Below are 12365 nucleotides of genomic sequence, written 5' to 3' on the forward strand. Positions count from 1 at the left end.
GATTGTTTTTTTTTACAGGAACTTGTAAAAGTGTTACGTAATGAGACTCATGTCCTCAGACAAGTATTTGTACCAGGGTTTCCATTAGCCGGTAATAAAAATGAAAAGCAGATCAATTAAACTGCCACTGACCAATTGTCCTCTATAAGGGGGGAAATCCCATTGCAAAATAATGCTTTGTAGCCTATTCATTGATGGAAATACCAGTCAATAGAGATCGGTCATGCTTATCTGTCTATAGGTTCATCTCTGTCACATGAAACCGCGTGTATGTGCAGTGTGGTTTTGACTACAGTGTTTTCCCGCTAATTGCATTATGGAATGAACATTCGTGTGTAGTCTACTGCCTTGTGCGTATTGCTGCACTTATAATGTGAAGAAATAAGTTGAGCAACATTTTCAGCAAAACGTTCTGATCGGTTGCATCAGCCTCATTTGCTTTTTAAAGTTTGTTTTTGATGTTGCCATGGCCTACTGCTTGTATGAATATGGGATCTATTGTCCCAGAGTCTGTTTGGAATAGGCTATTTTCTTGCACAGATCGACTAGGTACAATGCAATTAGCGGGAAAATACTGTTGTCAAAAGCGCACTGCACATACAAGCGGTTTCATGTGACAGATTAAAATATCTGTTAGAAATTTAGAAAGAGGGGAGCTCTAAAGATGCAACAAAGAGCATGGGTTGCTAATATAACTAGGATTGAGAAAAATAGGGTACTGGATTCAACATGAGAATCACCCAGGTCTGTGGATGTTACTTGTAGGGATGGGCATTGGAAATAATCTCTCTCTTTCTCAACTCTCTCTCTACTGAATTAAAATATAAACGCAACAATTTCAAAGATTTTACTGAGTTACAGTACATATAAGGAAATCAGTCAATTAAAGTGAATTCATTCGGCCTTAATCTATGGATATCACATGACTTTGCAAGGGTGCAGCCACAAGTGGGCCTGGGAGGGCATAGGCCCACCCACCCATCAGAATTCGTTTTTTTCTCCACAAAAGGAGTTTGTGAAGACAGAAATAGTCCTCCAGTTCATCAGCTGTCCGGGTGGCTGGTCTCAGAAGATCCCGCAGGTGAAGAAACCGGATGTGGAGGTCCTGGGCTGGCGTGGTTGTGAGGCCAGTTGGATGTACTGCCAAATTCTCCAAAATTACATTGGAGGCAGATTATGGTAGAGAAAGGAACATTAAATTTGCTGGCAATAGCTCTGGTGGACATTCCTGCAGTCAGCATGCCAATTTCACTATCCCTCAACTTTAGACGTGTGGCATTGCATTGTGCGAAAAAACTGCACATTTAGAGTGGCCTTTTATTGTCCCCAGCACAAGGTGCACCTGTGTAATGATTATGCTGTTTAATCAGCTTCTTGATATGCCACCCCTGTCAGGTGGATGTGTTATCTTGGCAAAGGAGAAATACTCACTAACTGGGATGTAAACAAAATTGGAGAGAAATAAGCTATTTGTTGTTCTTGTATTAGATTATCAACAATGGAATAACCTTGAATTGATTACTCAAGTTCTCACCCCCATCCAGTCCCCTCCAACCACCAAGTCGCTCTTCTTTAGAGTAATCCAAATACATAATATGAGAGCACCCCGCATATTATAAGGTCAGGGTTTGCAACAATGGACAGTATTCAATGGTATCTAATAGTTCCTCACCCACATTTTTCCATTAGAACCTGCCCATCAGTGCGGACTGTGTTGGCTCACTCAAACTCACCTACATCTCCAAGGTAAGAGATTTGCTGAAGAATGTGCAAATAATTGATGTGCTTGTTGAAAAAGGGATATTAAATTAATTAATTTAGGTTGTTGTACTTCTCTTGCCTCGTAGGTCAGCGACGCCACTAAGCAGAGACCCAAGGCAGAGTATTGCTTCGGTAAGATTGAGGACAACTATTCTCTTTCCTCTCAGTTCCTCTGCTCAATTAATAGGGAAGTGGTTGTAACTTGGCTCAACTTTTTTTCATGACCTTCAGTATTTTTAAACTCCTACTAAACCACAGCTATAGATATACAGATTTCAGCAAACTTAGTTTCTAGATTTAGAATGTTAGTGGACACCAAAAGTTCCGTTATTTATATGGCCAAGGGCTCTTTTTCCCATTTGCATGAGTTGAAATGACTAATGATATTGGGCGGTAGGTGAGTCCATGTTTCTGTTCAGCAATAAATCCAGCTTTTTGTCAGGATTGACATGACAGTGACATCTCAAAGAGCCAGAATTTCTCAGTTCAAGGTCTGCCCTGACAGATGCCACCATGTACACAAAGCTGGGTCGTTTAGATTGACTTGAACCTAAGGGAGGAATGCATCCTTCTTGCCCTTCTCTCACCTCAGCTTGATTTTCCTGTGGCTTGTCTCCACGCTACGGACAACCCTGCATAGCTTCAGCTGTTTATCTAAAAGAGACATGCAGGATAGCAGCTGATCAGGATACTGTACATCAGGGGTCATCAACTGGCGGCCCACGGACCAATTTGATTTTTTTCTGTTCCCAAGTACTCCCACGAACAAAAAAACAGACATAGGCCTATGTGATCATGTCTCAATATAATAAAAGGTTTGAAATTATTATTTTAAAATACAATCTCTTTTTGGCCTGTGTGTGTGTGTGTCAGCATTCCCCCCTTCGCCCTCAATAGAAGGAAACACAAGTGTGTGTGTGACAGAACCGACCCCGTCATCACCACACCGTTGTGTGTGTGTGTTGGGGTTTTGACAGGATGCTGGCATCCGAATCGGAACCCATTCTCAAAAGTCTGGGGTATTTTTAAACCACTGTTTGCATGCCATGTTTTTGTTGATTTCCACATTTATTACCATCGCACCCCTTCCTAACTCTTATGTCTTTTAAAAGTAGCTCTTAATTGGTGTTTTCAGGAAAAGTCGTTTGGGAAAGGCTGTCATACTTCCAGATGGGCTTACAGTAAAACAAGGATCAGTGGCAAGCTAGGATTCCTGTCCGTGTGTGTGTGTGTGTGGCTCTGATGCTGCGGCCCAGCTGTGTGACTCAACAACACACATGTTTTGTGTGTGATCGCAGCTGTGAGTCAGATCTTAGATATCGCCCTCCCAGCTTATTATTCACTTCCTTTGAGAGCCCCCACCACCCTTGGTCTACACACCCCTTCAGACAGACTTACAGTTTATAGTGGGGTAAATTGTAAGTGGTAATGTGGCATACACCCGTGTATGCCACATTGGTACGATTTTTGTTTCTTCTTGTTTCAATTCTGTCACTTGGATTGATTTATAACCTCGTCTTTCTTTTTCCATGATCTCGTTGTCAGTAGGTTTAACAAAATGCCCATGGCATGACAGCCTCTTACTTATCACCTCCCACTCATTGAGTCACTCATTCATTCCACACCATTAATGTTCAGTCAATGGTCGCGATGTCTCCTTTCAGTTTTTCACTTTCAATCACTGCGGTTTTTGTGTGGTCAGAACAAGTGGAACTTGGGGATGGTTATTCGAATATCCAAATGGACGTTGGTATTCGAATAATTACAAGAATAAAAAATTGATTGATTTTGAATGGAGTTGTAGACAAGGACGGGAAGTGCATCAAAATAGCCTAATTTCGCCTTGGTAGCTAGTGAGCTAGCTGGCTAACATAGCTGGTTATCTTAGCTAGCTTCATTACAATGATTTGATGCGGTCAAAACCGGCACGACCAGATGGAATGATAACCTATGGCATGTACAAGTTTGACTAGCTAGTGTGAGTCTGTTTGGTCACTGGCGCAAGCAACACACGTGCACACCCACGCTCATAGAAACTAAAAAGAATGATGGCCATTGTGTCACAAGGTTCTAGTGCTTAGAGCTATTCGCTGCACCATCACCCAGGCTATAATGCAATGTAATTTAACCCAATGATCTGAAAGCGAAAGCGGGAAAGTGAAGGGAGGGATAAGAGAATTAAGATATAATGAAAGATGGTGACAGGAGCACTCTGTGCCAGAATCACTGGCTTTGACCTAAAAACCCTTTGTCATTGGTGCGTGTAATTTGTAATAGTCTTGAGCCCCTTTTGTTAACATATTGGTTGAAGGTCATTAGAATGAGCTGATGATTGCTTTGATGCAATTCTCCACTCTCATATAATGGACCCAATGCTCCTGCTATGCCCTGTCCTATTAGGAACAGCATACAATCCAACCTGGTCAGAGCATTTTCTATTATTTGCCTTAAGTAACCTGTCTTATGTAACCATACCAAATGGAAAATCTCATACTAATTTTAGTGTCTCAGATTTACATTTGCTATGTTACGTGTAGTCTGAGAGCAGGCAGGACAATCCACTCTATTTCCTCTCAACCAGCTCTAATTAAGCTACAGCCTTTTAACTTCTATATTGTCACCAGGGACCCAATTTTTTTTTTAATATATATATATATATATATATATATATATATATATATATATATATATATATTTGTGCTATTTCTTTTCTCTTTTGAATGTGTCACTCCCTATTAAGCCTATTTTCGATGTCTTCCATCCCATTCTTGGTATTTCCCTTCCTCTTTCTCAGTCATCAACGCTGGCATGAGGAAATTCTTCCTCCAGGCCAATGATCAGCAGGACCTGGTAGACTGGGTGAACGCTCTCAATAAGGCCACCAAAATCACTGTGAGTCTCTCACTAAATGCTACACTGTCTTTTAGTGCTGAGGACTTGTTTCACACACAAGAATACATAGCCTAGTCCTCTTTAGAAAATTGACTTCCTGTTAATGACTGAAGTCATAGACTCCTAGTAAAGTGAGTAAAATCTCAAGATTTCCCATGTGTGTGATAGTCAAGAGGGTGACTGGCAGGATGGTTATTGTTAGGAGAGACCTTTCTGGGCAGCAGGTTGCCGAACGGTTAGAACGTTGGGCAAGTAACCGAAAGGTCGCTGGTTCGACCACAGAGCGAGAAGCAGGAGTAATCAGTAAAAGTAGTAAAACAGGAGGAATCAAGGTATCCTGTACATGTTAGGAATGTTTTTTTCACACCATGTTCTCTTGCAGGTGCCAAAGTCCTATGATGGCCAACAGAATGTGGAGACCCAGAACGCCCTTCTGGACAACCTGGGACCCAAGAAGCAGGTCTCCTACAGGACTGACATCATCGGGGGAGTTCCCATCATCACTCAGATGCAGGTAGGCAAGGCTAGCCCCTATCTATCCCTAACCCTAGTTAGTTCATTTTCAGGAGAGTTGCAGTTGATAGTTTGAGCATCTACAGACCATTTTTAGGGGACTACACAACTCAGGTGTACCCCCCCCCCCAACCCAAAAGCAGGAAAGGGGAGAGGGCCATGAGGGTTCCGAGCGAGAGTTGCTGCAGAGATCCCACAACCAGCTGCCATACTTCCTGGGCAGGCCGCCCCAAGACAAGACGGTCATCAAGTCTGGCTATTGTGTGAAGCAGGGAGCTGTGGTGAGTGCAGGGGACTATAGTGGGTTACAGTAGGGGGGCTCTTAGTTTGAGGTCTGGAGTGATACAGTCGGGGGGCAGTAGAATGAAGACGGAATGTGTGTTTTTATGCTCTTTTTCCTCAGATGAGGAATTGGAAAAGGAGATATTTCTTACTGGAGGAGAACTCAATGAGTTACTTCAAATCAGACCTGGTAAGTCCTTTTCATCAACACTGGAAAGCATACTAGAATGACTTATGACTCACACACTCGCTTGTCCTGGCATGCTCCACCTCATGTTCCTGGAATCTTGTGCCTCTGCTACACATGTCCTAGCATGTCCTTGTCTATGTGCCCTACTACACACAACCTCCACGAAGAAATTCCATGCTTGCCCATACTTTTCTCCAGCATGTGTCTATTTATCATCAACAATGCCCAAGGACAGTCTTTCTCCCTTGTCTTCTTTGCGTTCCAAATAATACTGTATCAATAAGGCCTTGAAAGTTGGTTTTGCTCAACAGAAAGGAGTCCAAAAGACCCATGCATTACATTTTCTTTTATATATATATATTTTTAAATAATTGTCCAAGGTGCACTTTGAAGTGGCTAAAACAGTCCACATTTACATTTCCTCTGCAAACAAAACAAATAATGAATAGAAAAATCAGACAACCCCATTGTAAAATAGTTTATCTATTTACCTCGTCAGCTTGTGTGTGAGAGAAATATTCCTCTTGAGGAGCATTCAAGTTAAGAGTGCGAGGGAATTAAGAGGGAATTCCCAGAGTCTAATATACAATGCATTCGGAAAGTATTCAGACCACTTCCCTTTTTGCCCATTTTGTTACGTTACAACCTTATTCTAAAATGAATTAAATAACGCATTTTCCTCATCAATCTACACACAGTGCCCCATAATGACAAAGCGAAAACAGGTTTTTAGAAATGATTGCAAATTTATATAACTAAAAAAAAACATACCTTTTTTACATAAGTATTCAGACCCTTTGCTATGTGACTTGAAATTCAGCTCAGGTGCATCCTGTTTCCATTGATCATCCTTGAGATGTTTCTACAACTTGATTGGAGTCAACCTGTGGTAAATTCAATTGATTGGACATGATTTGGAAGGGCACACACCTGTCTATATAAGGTCCCACAGTTGACAGTGCATGTCTGAGCATGAGGCATGAGGTCAAAGGAATTGTCTGTAGCGCTCCGAGACAGGTTTGTGTCAATGCACAGATCTGGGGAATGGTACCAAAAAATGCCTGCAGCATTAAATGTCCCCAGAACACAGTGGCGGGGCCTCCCGGGTGGCGCAGTGGTTAAGGGCGCTGTACTGCAGCGCCAGCTGTGCCACCAGAGACTCTGGGTTCGCGCCCAGGCTCTGTCGTAACCGGCCGCGACCGGGAGGTCCGTGGGGCGACGCACAATTGTCATAGCGTCGTCCGGGTTAGGGAGGGCTTGGCCGGTATGGATATCCTTGTCTCATCGCGCACCAGCGACTCCTGTGGCGGGCCGGGCGCAGTGTGTGCTAACCAAGGTTGCCAGGTGCACGGTGTTTCCTCCGACACATTGGTGCGGCTGGCTTCCGGGTTGGATGCGCGCTGTGTTAAGAAGCAGTGCGGCTTGGTTGGGTTGTGTATCGGAGGACGCATGACTTTCAACCTTCGTCTCTCCCGAGCCTGTACAGGAGTTGTAGCGATGAGACAAGATAGTAGCTACTAAAATCAGTTGGATACCACGAAATTGGGGAGAAAAAGGGGGGTAAAAAAAAAGAACACAGTGGTCTCCATACTTCTTAAATGGAAGTAGTTTGGATCCACCAAGACTCTTCCTAGAGTTGGCCACCTGGCCAAACTGAGCAAATGGGGGAGAAGGGCCTTTGTCAGGGAGGTGCTCAAGAACCCGATGGTCCTCTGTGGAGATGGTTGTCCTTCAGGAAGGTTATCCCATCTCTGCAGCACTCCACCAATAAGGCCTTTATGGTAGAGTGACCAGACGGAAGCCACTCCTCAGTAAAAAGGCACAGGACAGCCTCTTGGAGTTTGCCAAAAGGCACCTAAAGGACTCAGACCATGAGAAACAAGGTTCTCTGGTCTGATGAAACCAAGATTGAATTATTTGGCCTGAATGCCCAGTGTCATGTCTGGAGGAGACCTGGCACCATCCCTATGGTGAAACGTGGTGGCGGCATCCTGCTGTGGGGGTGTGTTTTTCAGCGGCAAGGACTAGGAGACTAGTCAGGATCGAGGCAAAGATGAACGGAGCAAAGTACAGAGGGATCCTTGATTAAAACCTTCTCAGGACCTCAGACTGGGGTGAGGGTTTACTTTCCAACAGGACAACGACCCTAAGCACACTGTCAAGACAACGGAGTGGCTTCGGGACAAGTCTCTGAATGTCCTGAGTGGCCCAGCCAGAGCCCGGACTTGAACCCAATCGAACATCTCTGGAGAGACCTGAAAATAGCTGTGCAGTGACACTCCCCATCCAACCTGACAGAGCTTGAGAGGCTCTGCAGTGAAGAATGGGAGAAACTCCCCAAATATTGGTGTGCCAAGCTTGTAGTGCCATACCCAAGAAGACTCATCGCTGAAATCGCTGCCAAAGGTGCTTCAACAAAGTACTGAGTAAAGTAGAGGTTGACCGATTATTTTTGGATGACCAAAAAAGCCAATACCGATTAATCGGCCTTTTTAATTTTTTTCTTTGTAATAATGACAATTACAACAATACTGAATTAACACTTATTTTAACTTAATATAAAACATCAATAAAATCAATTTAGCCTCAAAAAGATAATGAAACATGTTCAATTTGGTTTAAATAATGCAAAAACAAAGTGTTGGAGAAGTAATATGTGCCATGTAAAAATGTGTGCCATGTAAAATGTGCGCCTTGTAAAAAAGCTAACGTTTAATTTCCTTGCTCAGAACATGAGAACATATGAAAGTTGGTGGTTCCTTTTAACATGAGACTTCAATATTCCAAGGTAAGAGGTTTTAGGTTGTAGTTAATATAGTATTTATAGGACTATTTGTCTCTACCATTTGTATTTCATATACCTTTGACTATTGGATGTTCTTATAGGCACTCTAGTATTGCACGAAAGTGCTGTTTGAATCAATGATTTCGGGCCTGCTGCTGCTCAGTCAGACTGCTCTATCAAATCAGACTAACATAACATAATAACATAACATAATAACACACAGAAATACGAACCTTTGGTCATTAATATGATCGAATCCGGAAACTATAATTTCGAAAACAAAACATTTATTATTTCAGTGAAATACGGAACCGTTTGGTATTTTATCTAACGGGTGGCATCCCTAAGTCTAAATATTCTTGTTACATTGCACAACCTTCAATGTATGTCATAATTATGTAAAATTCTGGCAAATTAGTTCGCAATGAGCCAGGCAGCCCAAACTGTTGCATATACCCTGACTCTGCGTGCAATGAACGCAAGAGAAATGACACAATTTCACCTGGTTGCCTGCTAAACTGGATCAGTAGTTATAACTAGTGATTATGATTGATTGATTGTTTTTATAAGATAAGTTTAATGCTAGCTAGCAATTTACCTTGGCTTCTACTACATTCGCTTAACAGGCAGGCTACTCGTGGAGTGCAATGGTTAGAGCGTTGGACTAGTTAACTGTGCGGTTGTAAGATTGGAATCCCTGAGCTGACAAGGTGAAAATCTGTCGTTCTGCCCCTGAACAGGCAGTTAACCTACAGTTCCTAGGCAGTCATTGAAAATAAGAATGTGTTCTTAACTGACTTGCCTAGTTAAATAAAAGGTCTAAAAAAAAAATAACAAAATTATCGGAAATCGGCGCCCAAAAATACCGATTTCCGATCGTTATGAAAACCTGAAATCGGCCCTAATTAATCGGCCATTCCGATTAATCGGTCGACCTCTAGAGTAAAGGGTACTTATGAGTACTTATGTAAATGTACTGTTTTAGATTTTAATTTGTAATACATTTTCAAAAATTTCAAATGAACTGTTTTTGCTTTGTCATTCAGGGTTATTGGGTGTAATTTATTTTAGAGTAAGGCTGTAACGTAGCAAAATGTTGAAAGAGAAGCTACATTGGTGTGTGTGGGGAGGGGGGTTGGTTTTAGTAAAATCCATCACCGTCTCCACGGTAACCCTGTAAATAGCAGGAATGGGCAGATGAGGTTAAAGCCCAGTGTACTCAAACATTTCTTTTTTTGTTTTATATATTTCTTTTTAAAATATATGTCCACACTGAGTTTGGTATAAAATTGTGAAAATTACAATAATGCCCTTTTAGTGTAAGAGCTGTTTGAAAAGACTGCTTGACATTTCAGTTTGTTTTGGTGGGATGGAGTTTTGGCCTTCTTGGTGACATCACCAGGCGGTCAATGAGTTAATAGACCTATAAGAAAGAGTTCCACATCTCTCTGCCAGTAACAGATAGTTTTCAGTTTTTCCACTGGACGAAAAGGGTCATTATCAGGGGATATACTAACCCTTAGTAAGGAGCTCAAAACGGGTCTTCTTCAACTTGGAATCCTACGGGGGAAAAGGACAGCGAGGCGGTTGGAAATCCATTCTTAAGCACTGGAAATCCACACAGAACGTTATGTCTCCCTCCCTTCCCCCTCTCGCGACTGAATGTCGTGGTGTTGACCTCAGTAATTTAATAACGTTGTCCAAATGACCAGCCAGCCCACTCCAGTCACCTGGCAATTTTGCTATTTTTAATACTTGTTCCCTGAACAACAACAACCCTGTTTTCTGAATGTAAAATACGGACCCAGTGATCCTCTATAGGAAGATAACTTGTTGCGCCCGTAATATGGGTCAGAACGGCGCAATTTGTTTTAAATGTATGGCTCTCTCACGGGAACATGTATCCGAACAGATGCAGGACTCTACTAATGATTAGCCCAGTGTAAATGCAGATAGGCAACTCCATGCTTCAGCCTATTTATTTATAGCCACTATGCTGCATTAGTGGGGCTACAGGTGATAATGCTTATTGCTAATAGCATACCTGACGATATGGATTTAATGTTAGAGGGTAGAGGTTGGTCCCCCTCCTATGTTATAATATTTTTTTACAAATACTTTAACCCAAAACCAATTGCTCCTTTGGCCGCCTCTCCTTCCAGTTTTCTGCTGCCAATGACTGGAACGAACTACAAAAATCTCTGAAGCTGGAAACACTTATCTCCCTCACTAGCTTTAAGCACCAGCTGTCAGAGCAGCTCACAGATTACTGTACCTGTACATAGCCCACCTATAATTTAGCCCAAACAACTACCTCTTCCCCTACTGTATTTATTTATTTATTTTGCTCCTTTGCACCAGTATTTCTACTTTGCACATTCTTCCACTGCAAATCAACTATGCCAGTGTTTTACTCGCTATATTGTATTTACTTTGCCACCATGGCCTTTTTTTTGCCTTTACCTCCCTTATCTCACCTCATTTGCTCACATTGTATATAGACTTATTTTTCTATTGTATTATTGACTGTATGTTTGTTTTACTCCATGTGTAACTCTGTTGTTGTATGTGTCAAACTGCTTTGCTTTCTTGGCCAGGTCGCAATTGTAAATGAGAACTTGTTCTCAACTTGCCTACCTGGTTAAATAAAGGTGAAAAAAATAAATAATAATATGTTCTTTAGCTTGATTCTGGAAGTGGACATTATATTTTAGATCGTCAGCATTTTCGTCATTTTGGAGTAGAATGTCCTTTTAAAAAGTCACCAGAACTTAGCTATAGCACGTTAAAACAGTTTGTTATTAATTTGGGGTTCTTAAAATATAATGTAATTACATATCTTCCTCTTGACCCCCCCCCCTCTCCAGGAGAAGGACCCTCTGAGAATTATTCCATTGAAGGAGGTCCACAAAGTTCAGGAGTGCAAACAGAGGTACTGCACAACTCTCAGCATTGTCATGGTTGAAGGAAGCCTCTACATCCACATATATTGCATGTAACTTTAATTTTGATCACTGTTTATATTTTTATTTCCAGTGACATCATGATGAGGGATAATCTCTTTGAGGTTGTCACCACTTCTAGGACCTTTTACATTCAGGTGAGAAGAGATTAAACATATGTATTTCTTCTATGACATATGTCTAGATTAATTTTAAGAAATATCCCACTCAGTATATGTATTTCTCTCACCTCTGACTTTCCCCCTTTACAATCTGCCCCTTTTGTCCCCTATCTCCTCTCCCTGCAGGCTGACAGTCCACAGGAGATGCACAGCTGGATCAAGGCTGTCTCTGGGGCCATTGTAGCCCTGCGGGGACCTGGGAGATCTGCAGCCACAGTACGTAACCACCCACCACGTCACTGGGATTATAGGGCTCCCGTCTGTCTGGTCCTTTGTAGAAACACATTGATCTGTTCACTATTTGTGTCACGTGTTCATGGCAGCCCAACACACACAAACAGGGAGGAGTGTAAAGTATGTGTCACTTTCAGTACTCACTCCAGAAGGTCGAGGTTGGTCTCCCTTCTACTGTAGGTGTTAGCCCCCCTGGCATAGTATGGGTAGTGCAGTCGCCACATCTCCTCTTTTCTCTTCTACTCCCTCTCTTTTCCCCCTGTACTGTGGGCAAGCCTGGCCCTTCCCAACCTGCTCTAATCTAGCTGTCCACTGTGTTGTTGCAGATGCGGCAAGCCAGACGGCTGTCGAACCCCTGTATACAGAGGTATACAGCCCGAATCGGGGAGTGCAGCACGTATGTCAGCTCCTGTTCCCCAAAGCTTCTTCTCTGTACTGTTGTTTTTCACTAACCTTTGGTCTTTGATGTCATGGAGTGGACTGGAGAGTCACCACTCTGCCTCCCTAAAAAACAAACTCTAAATGACCTCCCTGTGTGGGCTCTAACCTCTCCACCCTGCTGCCCATTCTGTAACTCCAACTCA

General features: G+C 42.4%; 1 protein-coding gene across 7 annotated transcripts in view; it reads left to right on the forward strand.

The window, feature by feature from the left end:
* Positions 1-12365, forward strand: part of LOC135511065 (pleckstrin homology domain-containing family A member 1-like) — a 35928-nt gene that overhangs the window by 17789 nt on the left and 5774 nt on the right. For 4 of the 7 annotated variants that reach the window (XM_064932561.1, XM_064932560.1, XM_064932564.1 and 1 more), the window contains 10 exons: positions 1690-1746; positions 1848-1893; positions 4556-4653; positions 5036-5167; positions 5307-5447; positions 5570-5638; positions 11291-11355; positions 11460-11523; positions 11674-11763; positions 12108-12178. In XM_064932561.1, coding sequence (XP_064788633.1) covers positions 1690-1746; positions 1848-1893; positions 4556-4653; positions 5036-5167; positions 5307-5447; positions 5570-5638; positions 11291-11355; positions 11460-11523; positions 11674-11763; positions 12108-12178 — 833 coding nt within the window. The remainder of the gene's footprint in view (positions 1-1689; positions 1747-1847; positions 1894-4555; positions 4654-5035; positions 5168-5306; positions 5448-5569; positions 5639-11290; positions 11356-11459; positions 11524-11673; positions 11764-12107; positions 12179-12365) is intronic. The other 3 variants (XM_064932563.1, XM_064932566.1, XM_064932562.1) reach the window with 2 other exon arrangements.

The sequence above is a fragment of the Oncorhynchus masou genome, chromosome 23, assembly GCF_036934945.1.
Source record: "Oncorhynchus masou masou isolate Uvic2021 chromosome 23, UVic_Omas_1.1, whole genome shotgun sequence".
Lineage (NCBI taxonomy): Eukaryota > Metazoa > Chordata > Actinopteri > Salmoniformes > Salmonidae > Oncorhynchus > Oncorhynchus masou.